This window comes from Carettochelys insculpta, chromosome 9 (assembly GCF_033958435.1).
Source record: "Carettochelys insculpta isolate YL-2023 chromosome 9, ASM3395843v1, whole genome shotgun sequence".
Classification (NCBI taxonomy): Eukaryota; Metazoa; Chordata; order Testudines; family Carettochelyidae; genus Carettochelys; species Carettochelys insculpta.
The window spans coordinates 59,681,638-59,704,620 of NC_134145.1; the positions used below are offsets into that span (position 1 = coordinate 59,681,638).

The following is a 22,983-nucleotide window of genomic DNA, read 5'->3' on the forward strand; positions in this document are numbered from 1 at the left end:
GCCATGCAAACTGCAGCAGGACAGCATTCCTGAGGGACACAGGGTAGGTGGGGATCATATCTTTGAGTGGATCAACTGCTGTTGATGAGAGAGACAAGCTTGCACAGAGCTTTGGTTCCCAGACCAGAAGACGTGCTCTGTGTGAGCTCAGGGGCTGGTCTCTTCTAGCAACAGAAATTGGTCTGATTGACCACAGAACCTCCTTCTTCCCCTACTAGCCTGGGAACAGCAAGGCTACTGCACCTGTGGTATCCGGGAACATCCCTACCACGCTCCAGAGGGAAATCTCCTGGGAGGAAATGGGTGAGGGTGGAGACACCGTTGCAATATGATGTTAATTCTGGATTCTGCATTTGGCAAAGGAGAGCATCGATATGGGGGACATGCTAGCCAGGGCCTTTCAAAGATCTGCCAACTTCTTGGGAGAGGCTAGAGAGAGCCCTGATCCAGGAATCAGGATCTGAACCCCTTTGAGTGTGAAGGGCGATCTGAGTGCAGCTCCGGTTGTTTCAGCTTTGGTCCATCTCTGCTAGACACTAAGTCAGGAGGGGTGGGACAGAGGGGATTAGCAGGTGACCTCGTAGAAGGAACCACGTTTCTGAGGGGGACAGAAAGCCTCCCCGTTCTGAAACTTCTGGCCTTATTAGTCATAGCAAGAACAAAGGGTGCCAGCTAACCCGGGGAGACATCACACCCTGTAGAATTCCTGGTCCAATTTCTTTACATAGTGCAACTAAAGGGAGACTCTTTTCTCTCCGTGTCTGAGTGCCAGACCGCAGCGGTACCAGCTAGTTAGCTGACAGAGATGCGGGTGGGTACCATAGATAGCATATGGTCTAGTGTGCAGGGCAAGCCCTGGCAAAGGTGTGCTTCACTGATATTTTAAGCCACGCTAGTTATATCGCAACTAGATTGTGACCGTCTGCCAGTGCTGAGGCACACCCGCCTGGTGCGTAGACGTCCCCTAGGTCTTACCAGTGCCAGTCAGAAAGCACCACTGAAGTCAGTGATGGAAGAATCAGGCCCAAGTTATCTCAAGAGCATCACACTAAAGAGGGTCCCCTTTGGTCAAATCTGTCATTCACCAACATTTTCCTTATTATGGCTGATCCAAAGCCCAGAAAGATGCCCATTGACTCTGATGGACTCTGAAAGAGGGCTGAACTCTAGGTAGAGTTAGGGTCCCAAATGCCTTTGGCATTTGTCTTTACCTGTTCTGTTCACTCCTTCTGTGGCATCTGGCACTGGCCACTGTTGAAGACAGGATACTGGGCTAAATGGACCTTTGGCCTGACCCAGTATAGCCATTCTGATGTTCTTATGCCTTTTGTATGAGGAGTAGACTCCCCGTGCCAATGTGGAAAATGCCTACAAAGAATCTACAAAAGAAATAGCCCTGCAGTGAAATCCCTCTTCCATCCAAGTGGAGGCGATTTTTGCAATCTCTTCCACTGCTGACTCAGTTTGAGCTCACGGATGTTGGGTGCTTGCCTCTTTTCGCTGCCCATGCTCGCCTGTCTCTGAGTCATAGACAGAAAATAGCTCCTTCTTCCAGACTCACCAGCTCATGCCAGCTTGTGCCTTTTGATTTTTACCATTATAAATATTTGCACTGTGGGAACAAGCAGCCTCAACCCTAGCTGAGATGAGAGGTTTGTTGTGCATGCTGTGGACAGATGCATTGAGGGGACGTTCCCTCTCCCAAGGAGCTAACCAACCAAATAGTTTGAAGAGGGAGAAAGGAAGGGTTTTCCTTACAAGAGACTCAGCTGAGATTTTTGGCCAGTCTAGTTTTCAGTGTCAGGCAATTTGATGCCAGCAGCCTGTTTTCTTTAACCCCTTTATTGTGTTTGCTTTAATTGCCTCTACATGGCAACGGCTCTCTGTGAAATATTTGCGTAACAGATTTTTGCTCTCATTTACACGGCGTTACACCATGGGGTGAATGAGGTTCAGGGAGTCAGGGATTTACACCCGGCAGCAGAATTTGGCTCTTTAGCTGTCCTTGCCTGCTTGTCTGAACAGGTAATACACATCTCTGAAGAGAGTTAAGCCAGACCACTGGTTTCGTGAGTCTGTGATGACTCCTCCTAATGAAATTCTGCTCCTCAAGGCAGTTCTCCTTCATAAAATGCATCTCATATTGTATTTTCACCCACTCTCATTGTCACATTCACTGCTCTAATTGCTCTGCAGACTTTTTATTTTCCTTTGTGTGTGTGTGTGTGATGGATGCTGTTATGTTTGCAACTTTCCAGCCTACCACTATATAACATGAACCTTCCCACAGAATCCCTTGTTTGCTACAGGCACTTGAGGGCTTCTGCTGGACCAGTGCCAGTCCAGTTGGGTATCAGCCAGCGAGTGGCTCCCAACCTTTTCGCTAGTGTGGTCCCCTGGTCGCCTCCCCAAACCGTTCACGGACCCGCATCGAAGCCAATTCTAGCTGCTACGTATATTTCATCCAATGAAAAAGGAAAGCACAGCACAGATGTTTGGACAGCAGTCGATAACATGATTGGAAGATATTTAATTTAAATATAAGAATTGCTGGTATCTTTGCAATTTATTTAAAACTGATTTTGTATGGTCATTTTATTTCTCTCTTATTTTTCTCACGGACCTCCTGTCATGCCTTTGTGGGGCCCCAGGGGCCCAAGGACCCCAGGGTGGAAACCCCTGAGCTAGATAGATGACAGAGAAGCAGGCGTGTAGCACAGACTGTGCATGGTCTAGTGAGCGGGGGCAAGGCCTAGGAATTAGCTATGTCTGTTAGAACCTGACTAGATCAGCTGTGTCCGCAGGAGCTGCAACACACCTGCCTGCTGTGCAGATGTTCCCCTAAATCTGACCGGTGCCAGCCAGGAAGCTGCAGTGAAATCAGCAAATGAGTGAATTAGGCCCACGCTATCTCAAGAGCATCTCAGGGCTTGGAATGGAAAACAGTGTATGTCACATGGGCTTGGGAGACACCCTCCCTGGTCTCCTGAACGGGCCCAGTGCCTGGAGAGCAGCAAGTCGCCCAGGCTCCCCGTGTACCCCGGCACATTTGCAGAGGGGTTTACCTGTCAGGGTGGCCCGAGTTGTCAGGCCTGTGTTCCGGGGCACCAGCACCTCGTGGTACTGCTCACCGGCTAGTGTGCTGTACACCACCTTGTAGGTCTGCACCTCGGCCTCACTGTTGTCCCACTCCACTTCCAGGCTGGCCGACGTCCGCAGGCCCACCCGGAGGTTCTTGGGGGCATCGATCTCTAGACAAGATAAGGAAAGAAATGCAGCTCCATCTCCAGGATTGCCCCATCTGCAGCTGAGAGCAAGGAGATCATGGAATCCTACCACTTGGACACTGATCTAACAGTGTCCTCTGGGCCAAAATGCATCCCTGCCTGCTTGGAGTTGGTTTTTGCTGAGCAGTCTGGCTATTAAGGTATTGATATGATCCCCGTCCCTCTGGGAGCTCAGCACCCTTACATTTATTCCTAGATTGTAGGGTCAGAAGGGACTATTGCGGTCATCCCAGCTGACCTCTGGCCTAGCAGAGACCCATGAAAGGAGATGGACAGCAGAGCATCTGTTTTGTAAAAAGACTCTCCGTCTTGCTGGAAAGATTTCAGGTGGTGGTGAACACACCACATCCCTCAGGAAGTCATTCCAGAGATGACTTACCCTCGCTGTTTTTTTAAAAAGACATGTTGAAATTGAATCCACCCGGTACCTCAACAGGGCCAGGAATTATTATTTTATCCCATTTTGCAGATGGGGAAACCGAGGCACAGTAAGGCAAGACGTCTATGGCAAAGCCAAGATTTGAATGCAGGATTTGTCCAGAATGCTTTAACCACAAGATCTCATGCTTCATTGTGGACTCATGCGCCGGTAAGTCCTGCCTTGCTAGCCTGCCTTGTTATTTAACACCACTACATATTGAATGGAATTCTGCCCTCATTTACACTCATATGGCACTTCTCTGATTAACAGGATTGCACAGGTATATCTGAGTGCAGGATCTGGCCCTTTTATATCCAGGGTAGAACGACTTTTGGGTCACAGGTAAAATCACACGCAGTAAATCTTGTCTAACCATATTTGTTTTGTTTTTGGAGGGATTTTTTCATCATAACATCTCCCAGAGGTAACACAAGGAAAGGAGAATTCAGCACCCTGAGAGTACTGTATGTCTCATTCTAAAAATATACAGTAGACGCTGCTTTTAGTGTCAGAGAAGCACTGGTCTCCACTGATAATACATGAGAGGTAATTTATAAACCATAAAATAGCACTGAAATATGCTCTCTACCTTCTCCTTTATGGCACGGTAAATTAAACCCATTCGCCCTCCACAGGCTTAGCGTTAATTAAAGTTTTACCGACCGGGTAGAGTATTCATATCAAGTATAAAAACAAGGGAACCAAATTTGTAACTGTGTCACTTTCAACTGCGTGATAACAGATTGTCTCAGGTGGCACCACCTTCCCCTACCTTCTGTCTCTCAAACTGAAGAGATGGACCGAGCAATTTTTTTAAAAGGTAGCTAAAGTTAGGCTTGTAAATCCTTCTTTAGGCAACTGAAGAAGTGCTGATTTTTAAAAGTACTGATCTTCCAGCAGCTCAGCGATATTGAAATGTGCAACTGTGGCCTTATTTACACTAACCCCTGCCATTGATCTACTTTAGCTATGCAAAGAGCATGGCTGATGGCGACATCCCACAATGTCTTGCACGCAGTGAGGTCGGTGAGGCGAGTGCTCTTCCTTGATGCTGGCTACTCTTCTCGTTTTGGTGGAGTAGCAGCGTCTGTGGGAGAGCACTTGGACATCGATTTATTATGTCTAAGTAGACGTGATAAATCAATGGCTGGTGCATCGATTGCCGCAGCATCGATCCCTTATGTCGTGGAAACAAGCCGTTATTAAGGCTCTTATGTATGGATCTTGTAGTCTTATTTCCATTTTGCAAATCTTGGCTATGGGCTCAAATTAATCCAAAGATCTGAACGTTCTTTGAACTTGCAGGGGCTGGCTCCTATTTCTGCAGTAATCTAAATCAGAGGTTATCAGGAGAAATTTCTTGTTGGCCTCAGAGCATGGCCACCACCTCTTGCTGGCGGATGGTCTCCTGCATCTTCCCAAAATACTGAACTAGCTGAATGAGAAACAAAACAACCTGCGGATATACATGCACAAATCATTGCAACTTATTTATTGCTAGTGAGTAAGACTGTTGTGAAGAGTGATGTTCAGAGGCATACACATCTCACTTTTCACAGCATGCTTACTCATCCCTGGCAAACCTGGGGGCAAATCATGCCCTGAATGGGGTGTGTTGGAGGAGACAACAGGAGCCATGGGTGAGGGGTGTGTGGCGACAGAGAAGACGCTTAGGGACCAGAGCCTGAAACCCTGTGGCTGGACGATGGACTCTCTGCATGGCCAGAGCCTGGGGCCTGCTGCTCACAGCTGGAGGCCTGAGCCCCACCCTGCGAGGCTGCTTCCCCCCCAGAGCCTGAGCCCCACCACCCCGGGAAGTTGGGGAATGCATCAGCTGCCTGCTCCTCCAGCGTTGTGCCCCAGCTATCCCCAGAAGGGGCAGGGCCTGATCCCTGCTTGCTACCCTAGCAGTCAACTCCCCGGCACAGTGCATTGAGAAGCAAAAGGGAGAGGGAGAGGCTGCTGATTTGCTCACCCCTGGAAATCACATCCCAGGAGGCAGTGGCCACAAGAAAAGCCCCTGGTGGCTGCGTGCAAAACATGCTGATCTAAACCCATGTCCCCGTGACGTGCATACACGCTACAGGGATGTGGGCTGTATGAAAACATAGGTCAGATCTCTGGGAAAGGGCCGCTCCAGACCCAGCTACACAACACACGCTCATGGAAATCAGTTCCCATGCCTTGTGGGATGCTGCAGCAAATCAGGGTCTCTGGTTTACAAAGCATGACCATAATGCAACACTTACTGGGCAAAAATCAACATAGCTCCATTGACTTCAGTAGCACTATGCTGATTTATCCCAGCTGAGAATCTGTACCATAGTAATCAGAGGGTTAGTCCGTACCTGCAAAAACAACAAGTGCTGTGGCACCTTATAGACCAAAGACCCACTGTGGCCACGAAAGCTTATGCTCCAAAAAGCCTGTTAGTCTGTAAAGTGCCGCAGGACTTCTCATTGTGTGTACTGTAGTTTTGCAGTGCAGATCTCGGATTTTTTTCTCCTGCCAAATACGTATTGCAAATAGGCCAGGCAAACAGATTCTGTAGCTAGAAAGGCAGACAAGCCCACGCCCTAAAATACTGATAGTTGGGTATATAAGGTAGAGGGAAACACATAGCGCTATTATACAGATCTGGCAGGACAGAAGGTCTTTCATCCGAAAGGTGTTTGCCCTGAGGCGATGCAGAATGAGAGATTCTGCATAGAGTCAGAGTGTCACGGTGCACTCGGTTTAAGATGGCGTCTCTTGGATCTCAGTGGTGTGCTCTCAGCCAGCTGTTGGAAGTGGAGTGAGATGTGCCTGGTCACCGCTCCACTGAGCGGAGAAGACATGGGGTGCGACTCCCTGACGGAAAGAGGCTCCTCTCCCACTAGGAGTAGAGGAAGTGCATTTAGTGCGGCAGGGTCCGTCTGTCGGTCAGGCAGTCCATCTTGCAAAGATGGCTGCCGACCTAGACTGTCAGTCCATCACCTGGCCAGACAGTGGGGTATGTGTGACTCTGTCTGTGGGTGCCTGACAGTGGGGTATGTGTGGCCTGTTTGTGGGGTCGGTCGGGCAGAAGGCCCTGGTAAGTCTGTCAGAAGGGGAGTCAATCTGTTTGTGAGAGCAGCTGGTCTCGGCCTGTGTGTCACCGAGTCGAGTCAGCCCGTTTGTCGGTCTTCCAGCGAGTGGGCTGTCTCCATGGCTGGCTGTGTTGTCAGCTAGATTCTAGCCAGCTGGCTTTAAATGGCACTGACGTACCTGTTGCGAATTTGGTGACAGCAGGATCACTTTCGTTGGTCCCTCGGACACCGGAGATGGAGACTTCGTACTGGGAGCCGGGCCTCAGGGCCTGCATGGAGTACTGGCTCAAGGGGGGCTGCAGTCGGAACGTGGTCTTCCCACCTTCCCCATTCACCAAGCCGTACTTCAGAAGGATGTAGTCTACCTTTGCTCGGGGAGGGGTCCACTCTACGAAGGCCACTGTATCGGAGACGTCTCGCACCAGGATTTGAGTTGGCCCATCAATCACTGGACACCAAAGAAGCATGTTAGCAGGGGAGTCAAACACAGGCAGAAAACTTGTCAATTGCAGGGCATCCAACCCCGGAGAACAAGAGAGCTCAGTCTTGCTACATCTCATCTTTGAAGTGTTCCCATCATCACGTTCAAGTTAGTATGGGCTTTTGATACAGTCTCGCATGACCTTCTCATTAACAAACTAGGGAAATACCACCTAGATGGAGCTACGAGAAGGTGGGTGTGTCACTGGATGGATAAACGTTCTCAGAGAGGAGTTATTCATGGTTCGCAGTTATGCTGGAAGGGCATAATGAATGGAGTTCCACAGGGATCTTTTGGGGTCCAATTCCGTTCAATATTTTTATCCTGTCTTCTCCTAATGGAGAATATGTTGTGACCCTCAGCAAGTTGTACCAGTTGTGAATTGCCCTCACTGTTAAAAAATGGTGTCTGATTTCTCATCTGAATTTGTCTGCTTGCAACAGCTAGCAACTACCTTGCCTTATCTTTTTCTCTACACTGAGGAGCTCTATTCCCTGTGGCAGTTCTTACAGAGTATGATCAAAACTGCACTTAACCTTCTCTTTGTTCAACCAAACCGGCGCAGCTTCTGTGCTATCTTCCATTATAATGCATGTTTTCTGAATCTCTGATCAGTCTCATGTCTTGTCTCTGAACCATCTCCAATTTAATAGCATCCTTCTCGAATTGTGAGCTCAAAAACCGGGCACAGGTTTCTAATAGCAGTCACACCGGTGCTAGACAGATATCACCACCCTCCTCCTACTCAATAGTTCTGCTTCTACACCCAAGGATCATATTAGTTCTTTTGGCTGAGAGCATTGCAGGAGAATCTTGTGTTCAGCTGATTAGCCATCATTACCACCAAGTTCTTTTCAGAGTTGCTACTTCCCAAGCTAGAGTCCCCTATCCTGTAAGTAAAGCTAAGTTTTTTATTCCTAGATGTGTGACCTGACATTTGCTCATATTAAAATGCTACTTGTTTGAGATCCAGATCGCTCTATAGCAACGACCTCTTTGTTATTTACTGCTTCCCCTATCTTTGTGTCATCTAGTAACCTTTACCAGGGATACTTTAATTTTCTTCCAGGTCTTTGTTGGGCCAAGAAATGATCCTTGTGGGACTCTTCTAAAAACATCGCTAACTCCCCCTTTATAATTAAACTTTGAGACCTCTCAGCCAAATTTTAATAATCTGTGGACTTCCAGTGTGTTGAAAATATGAGAAGAGTTGAAAAAGCAACTAGCACTTTCAAGATACCTTTTCAAAACTTGATTTTAGTTACAATATCCCAGAGGTTCTCCCCATGCTTTACAAAACAGAAAGAGGAATTGTAGGTCTCTAGACTTGACATAATTGGGCTGGAACTCTTAAGAGAGAAGCAATGCCTTTTGGGATTTTCATTGTTGCCTACTCAGGGTGGAAATCACCTTTCTACTTCCACTCTAAGAAGAAATACAGGGGCCACCTGGAAATAAAAAAATAATCCAAAGAAAAAGAGTTATGTGGTGGGAAGGTTCGGGTTCAAATTCGGGGTTGATGCTGTTTGATTCTGACTGCTTTGCCGGTCTGTAGATATCGACGAGAGCCAAGCATCTGTGTAACATTCATATACCGTGGCAGCATTAGCTTGCAGTACAGGCTGCACAGCCGATTCGGAGACTTCTTTCCTATCTGGGGATCGGAGACTTATTATCCAGGCTTATTTTGTATTGGGGCTTGTTTGTTTTATTTTGTTTTGTTTCACTAGAACAACACATTGTATTTATGTACCTAGTACTAAATGTTCTAGTCTTGTAAGCCAGGGTTTAATTAGTGAAAGTCAAAAATGTTACTTATTATAATGAATTTTGTACGTTGAACAGATTTAATTGGATAATAAACATATACTGACTATAGAGAGTGGCAAAGGGGGCTGGGGGTTGAACTAAGACTTTTTCTACACTCATACTTATTCCAAAGTAGCTTTTACTGATTAGTTCCGGGTGTGGCTGTTCTGATTCTAAAATAGAGCATTTTATTCCAAATGAGTTTAGTGCATTAAGGTTCGTGGCCTTCTGTTCTGGGCCATGCATGCAGTGCTTTCAAGTCCTGCACGCTTTGCTCCTCACGTGGATAGACTAATTAGTGGCTAAAATAATCCAGGGGTTTTGGCCACAGAAACTGTGGCTGCAACTGCAGAAAACGCGGCACTTGCATTTTTTGTTTGGATTGTCAAAGCTGCCTAAGGGACTTAGGTTCCCAACTCTCCCATAGAATACAATGGGATTTGGGCACCAGTTTCCCTTACACACCTTTGAAAATCCCCGTCTGTACGTGAAGATGTAACATGGGAGTGGCTTGTAACCTAGTCAGCAATCTGGAGAATTCTATGGCTACGTCTACACGTGAAGCCAACATCGAAATAGCTTATTTCGATGTAGCAACATCGAAATAGGCTATTTCGATGAATAACGTCTACACGTCCTCCAGGGCTGGCAACGTCGATGTTCAACTTCGACGTTGCGCGGCACCACATCGAAATAGGCGCTGCAAGGGTACGTCTACACGCCAAAGTAGCACACATCGAAATAAGGGTGCCAGGCACAGCTGCAGACAGGGTCACAGGGCGGACTCAACAGCAAGCCGCTCCCTTAAAGGGCCCCTCCCAGACACAGTTGCACTAAACAACACAAGATACACAGAGCCGACAACTGGTTGCAGACCCTGTACCTGCAGCATGGATCCCCAGCTGCCGCAGCAGCAGCCAGAAGCCCTGGGCTAAGGGCTGCTGCCCACGGTGACCATAGAGCCCCGCAGGGGCTGGAGAGAGAGCATCTCTCAACCCCCCAGCTGATGGCCTCCATGGAGGACCTGGCAATTTCGATGTTGCGGGATGCGGATCGTCTACACGGTCCCTACTTCGACGTTGAACGTCGAAGTAGGGCGCTATTCCGATCCCCTCATGAGGTTAGCGACTTCGACGTCTCGCCGCCTAACGTCGAAGTTAACTTCGAAATAGCGCTCGACGCGTGTAGCCGCAACGGGCGCTATTTCGAAGTTGGTGCCGCTACTTCGAAGTAGCGTGCATGTGTAGACACGGCTTATGTGATCAGACCTGGGAAAAACTTTAGTGCAGAAAGCTTTAAACTGCACTGGCCAAGGTGTCCAGGGTCCAGCCACACCAGCTGGGGCGTCACAAAGGTTGGGACCCTGGATCATGCAACGGCTGTGGGTGGAAATCCTGTTACTGCTCAAACCAAGAAAAGTCCAGCTGTTTCAGCTGAGGTTCATGCTAGGACTTTGGCTTCATTGCCTCTTGAAACCAGATGGATGGGGTCCCACCCTCCCACGAACTGAAACGGAAAAGAAAGGCTTGTATTAGAGATGTTTAGTCAGATCTCCAGCTTCAAAAAGTCCTGTAGCTTTAGGAGCAGTCCTACCCAGATCCAGACTCCCTGGCTGATCCCTATCTATATAATGGGATGGGCCAAGCTAAGTTAAACCCTATCCCCCTTGCTAAATGCTGGGACAGCTGGGATCCAGCACCCTGAACCCATCTCTGTGCGGTCAAGAACCACACCTGTTGAATTAGAGGTGGGACTCGGGGGGTGAAATTCTATGGCAGTGCTTTTCAACCGGTGTGCTTCCAGAACTGTCCAGCTGTGACTTGACATTTCATCAGCTTCCCCCAATGGCAGCTCTTTGCAGAGCCGCTGCAAGGGGAAATGCCAACCTGGCAGGTGCCTGTTCACATTGGGAGGCAGCTGAAATACGTTCTGGCCCAAACTGAATGGCAGGGAGCCCACCCCACCAACCTGCTTCTCAACGGGGGAGGGAGGGAGCCGGCTGAAGCTGGGACTGACTTTAAATGTTGCATCCCAGCTCCAACAGACTGGCAGGAAGGGGAGCCGGCTTTCTGGGTCCACCTGCCCACCATGTTCGAACAATCGAAGATTCCATCGGTTATTCGATTACTCAACATCCCGTTTGGTCCTTGTTTAGCTTGTTGTATACACTGCTCTACTGCAAGCCTCTCTAGTGACACTGTAACCATAGAAAATGTGACTCAATGTGACCTTTCTGAGCAATCCAGTCAGCTGAACAAAGTGGCTGTGCTGTGGAATTGTTTGTCTCGTTGACCTGTGCCCTGTTACTGAAAAGGCTGGGAGCCACTCTTCTATGGCATGGGTTTTTCAGGCAGGTGGACAAGGCAATCATGTGGATCCCTTCTGGGCTGAAGATTTATGGGTCTACTCATCTAGTGTGCCTGATCCCGTATGAGCTGAAGCCAACTGAGTTAGAGGTCAGGTCTACACTAGACCTGAAAGTCGATCATAGCGATGCTAATTGCATAGCTGGAATCAACATGTCTAAGAGCGACTTCTCATGCCGCTTCTCACTCCCGACTATAATGAGGAATACCAGGGTTGACAGTGGAGCCCTGATCATTCGATTTTGTGCATCCCCACTAGGGATGTGAAAGTGAAGTGGGGATGATCGACCCTGACTGGGTTGATCTCCCAGTAAGTGTCGACGTACCCAGAGGCTGCTCTACTTGCAACAGCTTCACTAGCTGGGAGAATGGAAACATTTGGTCATGACCAGTAGGTGTCTCTGTTAAGCCACATCGTGAGAGCAGCTGCTAAGCCCACGAGCAAGGCAACAGGAAATAATTTATGCTTATTTGCAGAGCTCAAGCCGATGAACATCGGCATTAAGATGATCAATTCTATCATGTTAGAAAGACTCACCTGTGATTTTTAGGATCCATTTCCTGGGAGCCCTTCGGTCTCCAGCTCCATTAAAGCCCTAATTAGCAACCTCATTACAGCATTATCGCTGTTTCTGTTGATAAATGGTGGGGCTGGAGGGTGTTATCAGAGTGGATTCAGAGTGAGAACTTCCACATGCGCTTTCCCGGGCATTCTATTTGACTCAGTGATGAAAGGGTTGATTAGCTCTTGGTGTACATGCCTGGAGAAGCTACGCTAGTATGATGGGCTTGTGGCTCGCCTCAAAAAAAAGAACAACCCATAGTTCTGAAGAGAGCGGTATCCATCAATGTGAGCTGAGAGCCCTCAGCACCTCCCAGGGGTTGGACCTCAGCCTATTACCTGGGTGCGCTACGGGGGGGACTATGTTGGTGCAAGCACTTCTGGGGAAGTGGGGACGATCAGGGTCCAAGGTGCGATCAGTAGAGGGGGGAAATGTACTAGCACGGAACAATGATTGATCTGAACCTTCCCTTAGAACCCAGCCCGGTCCTGGTTTGAGCTCAGTTAACCTGTCTCCGTGCTTCCCCTGCGGGTGCCTCACCCCTGGAGTGGGATGTGTATATCTAGATAGGAGAGATTCACTACCCCGGTCGGTTCTGGGGCCTCGAGCCCAGGAACTCCAATTCCCAGGACAGGAGAGAGAAGAGGAGGAAAGGAAGAACACGAGCTCTGTGAAGCCGTGAGAATTAATTTCCCCTTTACTCATACCAAGCTCACTGAGCCTTCCCAGAAGGGTTTAGGTGCATAAGAAGAGTTAAAATACTGGCGGGGGGGTGTCTCTCTACTCCCCCTTTGCTGCCCAGATGGAATTGGATCCTTCAGATAAACCACCACGTTGCCAGGAACTTGCTTCCCCCAAATTCCCCGTCAGTTTAAATGTTCCTCTATTGTTTGTGCGCTTGTGAGACTGAAATTGTACAGCTCAGTCAAGTATGATTAGCATAACTGGGCCTGCGCCACAGAATGTGCATGTCTGACTTTTTCCCCAGCTTCAGAGTGGGAGGGTTTGGCTCCCGTGTTTCAGCCCAGAGTTGTCACTAGTTGTTATTTGCTGTGCAGAAAAGATGTAGAACAACGTCATCCCCAATACAAGTCAATGGTGCTACCCCTTGGATGAATTTGCCCTCTGAGTTTATCCAGCAAAGAGAGAATGTGGTATAGCAAGTTCACCTTACTAAATAGGATGTATTGGGATAAAACAACCAGAACCCTCAGCAGACTCGTCAAGCAAACCCAGACCACCTGTTGCGAGATTAAAAACATTTTTGTTTTACGCCAATGGATCTGATTTACACCTGATGGAGATTTGGCCCAGTGTGGAGACTGGATTCTCTTTGTTACTCAGGGAACTACTACAGTGTTGGCAGCAGAAATGTTAACAACACCACACACACCCATCCACTTGCTCTGGCCAAGTTCTGGTGGGCCCGTCTCTAAGTGTGAGAGTGCAGCTTAGTTCCCCAGGGCCTCTTCATTCCTGACCTCTCTGCTGGAGCTGTCAATAAGGGGACCTGTAAATGCCAGTTGTGTTGGTGTTTTCTGTGATGTGAACACACATCCACCGGGATGCTGATTGTAACCGGCACCTCATTTCACTTGGCCACCAAATGATCTCCACGGTCAGGTGATACCAGCCTTCGGTCCCTGCTGAACTGGACTGGCTGTGACCTGGAGGAGATAGCTACACAATACTGGGACCGTGTCCTGTTCTGGGGCTGGATAGACGGAGTGTGACCATAGGTGGAAGGGTGGAGTCACTCACAGGTGGAGATGCTGTCAGACGTTGGGGGGCTCCTGGCCTGGTCCTTGAGGGCCACCACATTGACAATGTATTCTTCCCCAGGTTTCAGTCCTGTCTGGTTAAAGGTGGTGACGCTGCTGGGAAGCTGTGCAATGACACCGCCTTCATTGTTCTGGGGAGATGAAAAAATACATCAGCACCAAGAGAGGGTGGGGGAGTCAAGCAAGGTTTTTAAAGGGTGCAGTAGTTGGAGAAGGTGATGGGGTTAGATGGCCGGTCAGCGTGACCCAAAATATAGAGCATCAACGATCACTGGGGATAAGGAAACTTACGTACCCCGGCATGTCTGTTTCATAAGCAGCTCTTATTCCTTGAGGGGGAAGCATAGAACATGAGAAATGAGATCGACTTCGAGAGGCCATTGAGGCCAAGCACCATGTAGAACGGGGTCAGCAACCTGCAGCTCCAGAGCCGCATGCAGCTTTTTAAGGAGTCAGTTGTGGGTCTGGACATTGCCGCCACTGACTCCTCTGTGGCTCCCTTCCCTGCTTCCGCTGAAACAGTCAAACTAAATGTAATTAGTTTAACAGCCGGCGGGGTGGCGGGAGGGATCCCGCTGTTAAGCCAATTAAGTTTAGTTCGACTGTTCCAGTGGTGGCAGGGCAGGGAGCCGCACAGAGTCCCCCTCTCGCCCTGCTACTCGGCCCTCCCAGCTGCACAGCTGGTGCACATGGCACTACCATGGCCTCTGCTCCTCACCCCTGGCAGCTCTGTGCTGGGCCGGTTCCACCTCTCCTTGGTCCCAGATTCAGCGAGGGGCTTTGGGGCTCCAGGCTGTAGCTGGTACAGCGCCTGTGTTCTGGGCCAGCCCATCTGTGGGGGTAAGGGGGAGGCAGCTTGGCACGCTGCCGTTCCCTCCCCCTCTGGTGAAGCCAGGTCCTCGAGGGGGGGAAGCCCTGCTACCCAAGCGACCACACCCCTCCAGTGGGCATGGCTTGGCTTGCACCCACCCGTGGAACACTGCACGCCAACCTCCTTCCACTGGGTGCATGTGGCTGCCTGGCATAGGCTCCCCAGCCAGCGCCATGGATGGGTTAATCCTAGGGGCTGGTTTGGGGCTGAGAGGGGTTAAGCCTGAGGATGTGGAGGCAGGTTTGCAGGATGGGGGTAAAGCTTGGGGACGGAGGGTGGATTTGGGGGGTGAGAGCTGAGGCAGAAAAAGCCTGGGGGGTGGGCTTGCAAGCCCGGGGGTGGGGGGGAGCCTGGGAATGGGAGGGGACAGTGCGGAGGGTTGATGTGAACGTTGCTCCTTCCTGCTTAAGAGCCTGTCCCCAGGCACAGCATTTTCCTTGTCCTCTTTTGCTCTCCAACCCGGGGGAGAAAACTAACTTAACCTTTCCAATTGGCACAGATCTCTGCATGCGCCCTCCTTAAAATAGGGCTTACAAAAAGTCAGTTTTGGTTTATTTACTAAGGACGACCTCGTAGTCACGTGCAGTGTGGCTCTTGAAGTACAGCGAGGTCGTGACAAATTTAACATTCGCAAGTTCAGTTATTTGCGAGTGGCTCGTAGTAACTTACACCGAAGCTGCCCATGCGGTGCCTTTAGAGCTGCCGTGAGGTGTTCTAGCCACCCGTGTGGTGCGTCCAGATATTTGCGACATTCAACATTCGTGAGGGTTCTCGACACCGGCCCTTGTGAATGTCACAGCCCTACTGGACTGATTTTGTAGCTGAAATTGAAAAAATGGCTCTTCTTCCTTCTATGGTTGCAGACCCTTGGGCTAGCCCATCCTTCATAGGTGTCTATCTAATCTGCTCTTAAATATCTCCAGCAATGGGGATGCCACAACCTCCTGCAGCCAATTTATTCCAGTGTTTAACCACCCTGACAGTTAGGAAGCTTGTCCTAATCTCCAACCTAAACCTCCCTTGCTGCAGTTTAAGCCCATTGCTCTTTGCCCTATTTCAGAGGCCAAGGAGAATACTTTCTCTCCCTCCTCTTGATCTTACTCATTCAATGATCTTGCGCATTCAATTATTCTGGTGGTTTTCAACAGGCCTCGGAAAGTGCTCATGAATATGCCCCAGGGCCGTACAGCCTGCCCAAAAGGCATTAAACCCGTCAGGATGGGTGGACTCCTGTGACAGGATAGAGTCCCAGTGCCCTCGCAGCCAGCAGTGCCTAGCAGAGTCAGATGCGTGTCAGTGATGGCTTCCAGATGGCTTGTGGGCAGGCAGCGTTTTTCTCCATCCTGGTGTGCGTGCGTACATGCATGCAAGCTGGTGGAGAGGCTCCACATGAGAACAGGCAATGAAACGGGGCCAGGATTCATTTCTTTCTCTCTGTCGGCGCTTCTCGGCTGCCAGGCGCATCATGGGGTTTATATATAGATCTGAACTGGTGAGGTCTTTGTTTTTGGCTCCCGGGGCTTTTGCAGTATCTCTATTAAGTCTTTATACTCCATGTATTTCCTCTGGAAAACAGAAATCTTTAAGCAACTGCAAATGTCACCTTTCCCACCTGCGTTCGCCAAACGAAAGTTTCCTTGTTATTGTCTTTGCTAATGATATACTAGACAACTCTTTGCATATGGCTTTCCAGTCACATTTGTCCTTTTTCTCCGGAAACTAAAACTCTTCCACTTTCCCCCCTCCATTGTCATGTTGCCTTTTCTCACTTTCTTTTTTTTAACCTTTTTTGTAGCTTTAGCATTTTCTCTGAGCTCTTTTGTTTTGCAGAGCCGTTTCCATTATTGCCACAAGTCTCATTGTGTTTTTTCCTTTCACACAGAGCCAGCACATACTTGCCATCTGAAATCACCTTTTTTTTTTTAATATTATGGAGCAATCACAACAAGAAAGAACCGAATTAAAGTCTTCTTGGGAGAGCACGGGGAGGGGGGAGTCTGTCACTATAGCAGTCTGCAGGGATTGCGGGAACAAAAGGGTTGCTGCTTCTCATGGGGTTTCTTAGAAATGTAATGGTATAGAGCCCTGAAAGCAATAGTATCCTACTTTCATAGCTACGTACAAAACTGCTTCAATATTATTGGGATATTAATGCTGTAGCATTGGTTTACTTTTCACTCATGATGTTGTTTATTTAATATATGCATTTCTTCTGACTAAAAAATGACCATAGACTGGCCAGTTTCATTGCAGTGCAGGTTGAACCTCTGTAATCTGTAACTCTCAGCTGGCAGCCTCCATAATCGGGCATGATTTTAATTAGCCAGACAACCACTTACCATGGCTGTGGCCAAGTTTCCCGTGGTCCCATAAAGTTTGTTTACAGCCATCAGTCCTGGCTCTCAGATTTCTGTGCTGTTATTTAGCTGTAATTTACCCCTAAATGTCTTCTAAGAGCCCAGTAAGTAGTGGCAGTGTTGGTAATGTGCTAGACAATACTGACCTCCTGTGGTCTGGCAAATTCTCTCACTCAGCACCAGCCAGGTTCTGAGGGTGATGGGTGAGAAAGGTTCAATGTCTAGTCACTTTCAGCGTCTTAGAAAGGCAGTGCAATGCAATGTTATTTTGGGGGGAGATACTGCTGTCTGGAATGTTTTTGTTGGGATTTCGATTTTCAGAATTTAATTTTACAAAATTTAAAGTGGGGGTAAATTTTAATCTGCTAAGTGAACGTGAAATTTACAGGTACTGCATTTAGGATGAGATTTTTCAAAGTTGCTGGAGGGGCTTGCTTATCTTTATTAATCACATGCCACAGCATGAGTAAAAGCTGTATTTTTTATTTCTCCTATCCTATAGAGAATCACTGTTTTATAAAATTCAGGTGGCTCACAAATTTTTTATTGTTATTCCTACTTATAAATGTAATATATAAACTGTGATTCATAAGGGGGGTTTGTGTGTAGACACACAAATTACAAAAATCCCCTCCCCCCCAGCCCTTTTGGAAAACAAGCTTGTTGTTGTCAGTTTCCACTTGCCTTTATTTTGGTTTTGTGCTGGTTCTGACTGTAAGGTTTCATGCCTCAAGGACCCTGTTTTGCAGTTTGCACAGAACTCTTGTCTATTTCAGCAGGAGTTTTTTTCTGTGACAAGGTGATAAAATTGGGCTATTCATCCACATTTCTTTTATTGTAAGAGATACAGGATACTCTTGTAGAGAGGTGCCAGATACAATCTGAGCTGTAGTTTTATCCGAGTCATGCCAATGCTGAGAATAAATATTAATTATAGCATCAATAACAACTTTATTGTCATGTTATCGATGCAGTTAAAATGTTGTGGGGCGAGAGAAAGGTCTGAGAAAGGAGATGGTGGGAGAGAAAAAAGGAAGACAAAGTAGAGAAAGAGAAGGAAGGAGGTCCTGCTGATTGGTATACGTAGGATTTTTTTCATGGAATCCCCTCTACACGGATGGCTGTCCAGACGCCAGAGATCCCTGGAAAATACTGTTCAGTGCAGAGCTGATATTAACTGAGCCAGATTGCAGCCTGATAGTTGAGTGCATTGTTTTGGGGTGGGAGGGCAGAGTAGGGATATTGTTCAGATGGGGTTTACCCAGACCCCTACCAGACCCTGCCCTGTGTCTGTGGCTGCTCCTTCAAAGGAGGACCTATTGTTGTGACTCAGAGGCGTAGCTTGTCCCACAGGGCTGACTTAAGTGGTCTGCAGTGGCAGGGCAGAGGCTGTGGTGGTCCCCAGTGTTGTTACCTTGGGGATGAAGCTGATCTCCCACCCGTCAAAAGAGAACGACAAGGGCTCCCACTGCACCTCCACGGTGGTCTCTGTGATCGTCTTGAACTGCAGCCCTCGTGGAGTGGAGAGATCTGGAAGGCAGCAATGGGTCACATTAGCTATGCCGTGGCTTTGCTCCTGCTTTAATGATGCTGTTCTCCCACAGCACTAGGCACAGGGCACCCTATATCCCTGACAGCTCAGGTCCCCTTTGACTATCCACATCTAGGGGTGTCCAGGGGAGTGATGTGAAGTAGGTACTGCTAGAGGCTCAGGAGTTTTCTGTTGGAAGGTGTTTCCTGTGGAAAATGCCCCTTTTTGGTTCAAAATCAAAAAAAAAATTGTGGTGGGCAAGTTTTAATTTTTGCTGAAAAATTTCAGCTTTGCATGGGGAATATCAGAAAGATTGGCAACCTGTCTACCTGGCTGGGAGGATTCTGCCAGTGCCTCTTTGCCCTGGCAAAGAGTCTCTTTGTAAGGGGGGGCACAGTCTCTTTGTAAGGGGGGCACAGTCTCTTTGTAAGGGGGAGACTGTCTGGCTACAGAGCTGTAGCTGGGCTGAGAGGAAGATAGGATGTCTGACCCCTGGGGGAGGTGGAGCATTGGGGTACTAGGCCTCCGTTAGCCTGGCTGGAAGACACTTGTCTGTTTCAGGTTCTGCCTGCAGGCAGAAAGTGAAATTGACATGAGCCATCCAGGCGGGTGGATGAGAAAATGAAAAATCCCATTGTGATTCTGGCAAGATGGAATTTCTGAACTGTGAAAAAAATTGGAGTTTTCTCCTTTTCATCTTGAAAATGTTTCCAAAATCAAAATTTTTTTTTTTGGTGTTTGCAAATTCCATATTCCAGATAGCTCTCGTGCGTGATCCTGATGACAGAATGAGACAGTTGCTCATTGGGATGAAGCATTGTTTCCGGCATCAATTTTAGTAGAGAGAGAAATTAAGTTAGATTATCTTAAACTCCCTGCTCCAAAACTGTTCCCAGTGTCAAATGGAAAGTCAGTGATGAGAGGAGGAAAGCACTGATCGTAGAGAAAAAGGGGCAGTTTTAATGCTTTTAACAGGTCGCCATCACACATAGACACATTTCTAATAGCACTGCGGGTATTATCGCAGCCACATGTTTAATATGGCTGTGGTAGGGAGGAAGAAAATTCCAGTGAGTAGGGTGTTAGACTGAAATTTGAGAAATCTGGATGCTGTTCTTTGCTCTGATACAGACTCCTGCGGTGACCTTGGTCAAGTCACTTAGTCTCTCTGGCGGTGTCTACACTACAAAAATAACTTTGAAGTAAGCAACTTCGAAGTTGAGCATCTACTCACATCCTACTTAGAAGTTAAACTTCCAGGTAGGGAAATACTCCATTCCTCGAAATGGAGTAAGGACTTCGAAGTTGGGTTCCCGACATGGAAGTTAACTTCACAGTAAGGGTAAATGTGTGTAGACTCTCTGCTGGCTACTTCAATGTAATGCCTACCTTCGAAGTTAACTTCAAAGTTAGTTTCTAGTGTAGATGCACGCTCTGTTCCTCACTTCCCCATCTGCGTGATAGGAAAATGAAGCTATTAGTAGGCATCCTTCCCTAATTCATGGGGCTGCTGGGAGGACTAATACGCTGAAGATTATGAGATGCTCACATATTACAGTAACAAAGGCCATGTAGGTACCTTAGATAACTAAAGCTATGTAAGGAAGAGCCTGATGTGGGGGGCTGAGAGGGGACAGTACTTCTGGGCATAAGTTTGGAGAAGCTTTTGAGACTTCAGAACAGCCATGACGAGTCCGAGCAATGGTTTGTCTGGCTCTGTATCCTGTCTTCTGGCAGCAGCCAATGCCAGGTGCTTCAGAGGGAATGAATGGAACAGGGTGATTTAAGGATTGATCCAGCCCCTGTCATCCAGTCCCAGCTTCTGGAAGCTGGAGGTTTAGCGACACTGAACGCCTGGTGACCATCCTGGCTAATAGCCACAGACGGACCTGTCCTCCATGAATTGTGGGGGTGTACTCCAAGCGAATCTCAATTTCTGACGTGTATCTCATGAGTCAATTGTAGAGAGAGACTCATAGAATACTAGACCTTGTGTGCTCATTAGGTCCAGTCCCCCGGAGTTCACAGCAGGCCCAAGCAAGGTCGAGACCATCCTTCACAGGTGGTTGTCTAACTCGCTCTTAAAAATCTCCAGTGATGGAGATTCCACAACCTGCCTAGGCAATTTATTCCAGCCTTTAACCACCCTGACGGTGAGGAAGTTTTTCCTAATATCCAACCCAAACCTCCCTTGCTGCAATTTAAGCCCATTGCTTCTTGTTCTGTCATCAGAGGCCAGGGAGAACATTTTTTCTCTTTCCTCCTTGTAACCCCTGGACTGAAGCAATATCATGACCCAACCCTGAGGGATGTAGGTGTGACTTTTGAGGCTTGAGTCCATCTTTGTTCATAAAACAGATTTAAAGGAAAATAAACAAGAAAAGGCATCCACATATCAGGCTCAGCCTTGCATGTGAGACAGACTTGTGCCCCGTGTGTTTGTGAGGCTGAGGGGAAAACTACATCTAAGGCAATCTTAGATCAGGCTTTCACTCCATTTTGAAAGCATTATATGCTTGAGCCAAACCCCAATGAAATTAATGGAAAGACGCCCATGAAGCTGGATAGCTTTTGGATCAGGTTCTGTCTTAGCAAATGCACCACTGGCGTTCATTCCACAAGAGCATAACATGAGTGCTATTCAGCTTTAATTTAGGAAGTGTCCTATATGGGATTAGCTTTATTTCCAAGAGGGTCTGGTGCCACAAATACATTATTTTAGAAGCAGTAGAGCTGGTTGGAAAAATGTTCCCTCTGCTGCCCCCACCCCCAAGGAAAGTACAAACTTTTACTCAAAAAAATCGAGAGCTGAAAATGTCCAGCTATTAACTTTCCATTTTAAAATGGACAAACATAATTCAGAAATGCTCTGGTGGTGCCGGAAATACGGTTTCCATTTGAAGTGCCATATCCCTATTCTCTCCCAACTTTGCCAGTTTTACTCCATCTCCCAAGATGCACCACAATCCTCTCTTCTTACTCAAGCACCGTGCGTGTGCACACGGGAGTTGCTAGCCATGGAATGGCACAAGAGATGCAGTGTGGCTAGGAACTCAGTCCTAGAGGCGAACAGCGGGGCAGGAGGGACTGGGATAGTATTTCCTGTGAGAACTATTTGGGATTTTGGCCAAAACCTGAAAACTCAAGTTTCCGAGAAAAAAGTTTAACTTTTCTGAGGAAAATGGATGCTTTTTTTGTTAAAAATATTGAGTCAAAACACCCCATTTTTCTGTTGAAAAACAGTTTGGTAAATGATGGCAATCGAGTACCCAAAGCTGTGCTAGGTGGGGAAATCTGTTTATCAGGCTCAGCTGGGATAGAGGTGACCACTCTTCTTTCTAAGCTGGTGAGTTGCCTCTGGCCAATGGGGATAGACTTGTGTGGTGGAGAAGCAATACTTACGGGTAGTCACCTTGGTCGTGATAGGCGCGCTAAGGACGTCCCCGATGACAGCATAGATGCTGATGTTATAAATCAGGCTGGGCTCCAGCTCCTTGATGGTGATGGCGTTCCAGTCTCCGGGCACCCGCTGCTGTCGCTGAAGGCCTCCCGGCACCGCTGGCTGATAGGAGATCACATATTCTGTCACTGCCATGGGCCCATCCCATTCCAGGTCAATGGACCTGTCGGTGATGCCAGCCACTCGCAGATCCTCAGGTGGGGCAACTAAAGGGAGAGGTGGTAGATATGGAGTGTCATAGTTATGGCTTCGCTCATGGTCTAATTCTAGTTCTTCTTCACCTCTCTGTGCCTCTGTCCTTCCACTCCTTTGTGTCTTGACCTGGGGCTCTCAGACCTGGGCCATTGTGCTCCAGTCCTTCCCCCAGCAAGCTACTGGTACTAAACTAGGTCCCCTTGAAGCCCATCTCAGAGAGACGGCTCCGCCTTTGGGCCCGGATTGGTGGAACATGAGCACTTCTGGTTGGCCCCCTCCTACCCCTTGAGCCAGAAGGAGGGACAGAAACCCCTGAAGCCCTCCCCACAGCCCAGGACCCACTGTGCTAGGTTCGGTACGATCTCAGACACTCCCTACTCGGGGGGTGAAACTCCCAACCTTGGGCTCGGTTTGCCTTTGAGACGGGGCGTTTGCTTGTCAGTCAGGCACTTTTCTTGCTCACAGGTGACCGAGACGTGTTGCGTTCATCAAATTACAGAAATGCTGGGCTGGAGGGGACTTCAGGTGGGCAACAAGTTTAGCCTCCTCTGCTGAGGTTGCACCAAGTCTACCTAGACCATCCCTGGGAAGCGTTTGTGCGACGTGTCCTTAAAAACCTCCAGAACTGGTGATTCCACAGCCTTCTCTCGGTTACCTATTCCCAGGCCCACTGATGGCAGGGGCTGGGCATGGAGGGGGACAAGGGGGGCAGTTACCTCAGGGCCAGGCATTTCAAAGGGGCATGGAGCTGTGCCCACTGCCACTGCAAAGTAGCAATATCAGCTGCCGGAGT

The 22,983-nt window shown here is 48.3% G+C and overlaps 1 protein-coding gene across 1 annotated transcript in view; it reads right to left on the bottom strand.

The window, feature by feature from the left end:
• TNR (tenascin R) overlaps nucleotides 1-22,983 on the bottom strand; it is a 133,565-nt gene that overhangs the window by 36,972 nt on the left and 73,610 nt on the right. Inside the window, exons 4-8 of the mRNA XM_075002332.1 lie at nucleotides 21,938-22,201; nucleotides 18,419-18,534; nucleotides 13,757-13,907; nucleotides 6,955-7,224; nucleotides 3,066-3,251 (exon numbers count right to left, since the gene is read on the bottom strand). Of these exons, the coding sequence (XP_074858433.1) occupies nucleotides 3,066-3,251; nucleotides 6,955-7,224; nucleotides 13,757-13,907; nucleotides 18,419-18,534; nucleotides 21,938-22,201 (987 nt within the window). The remainder of the gene's footprint in view (nucleotides 1-3,065; nucleotides 3,252-6,954; nucleotides 7,225-13,756; nucleotides 13,908-18,418; nucleotides 18,535-21,937; nucleotides 22,202-22,983) is intronic.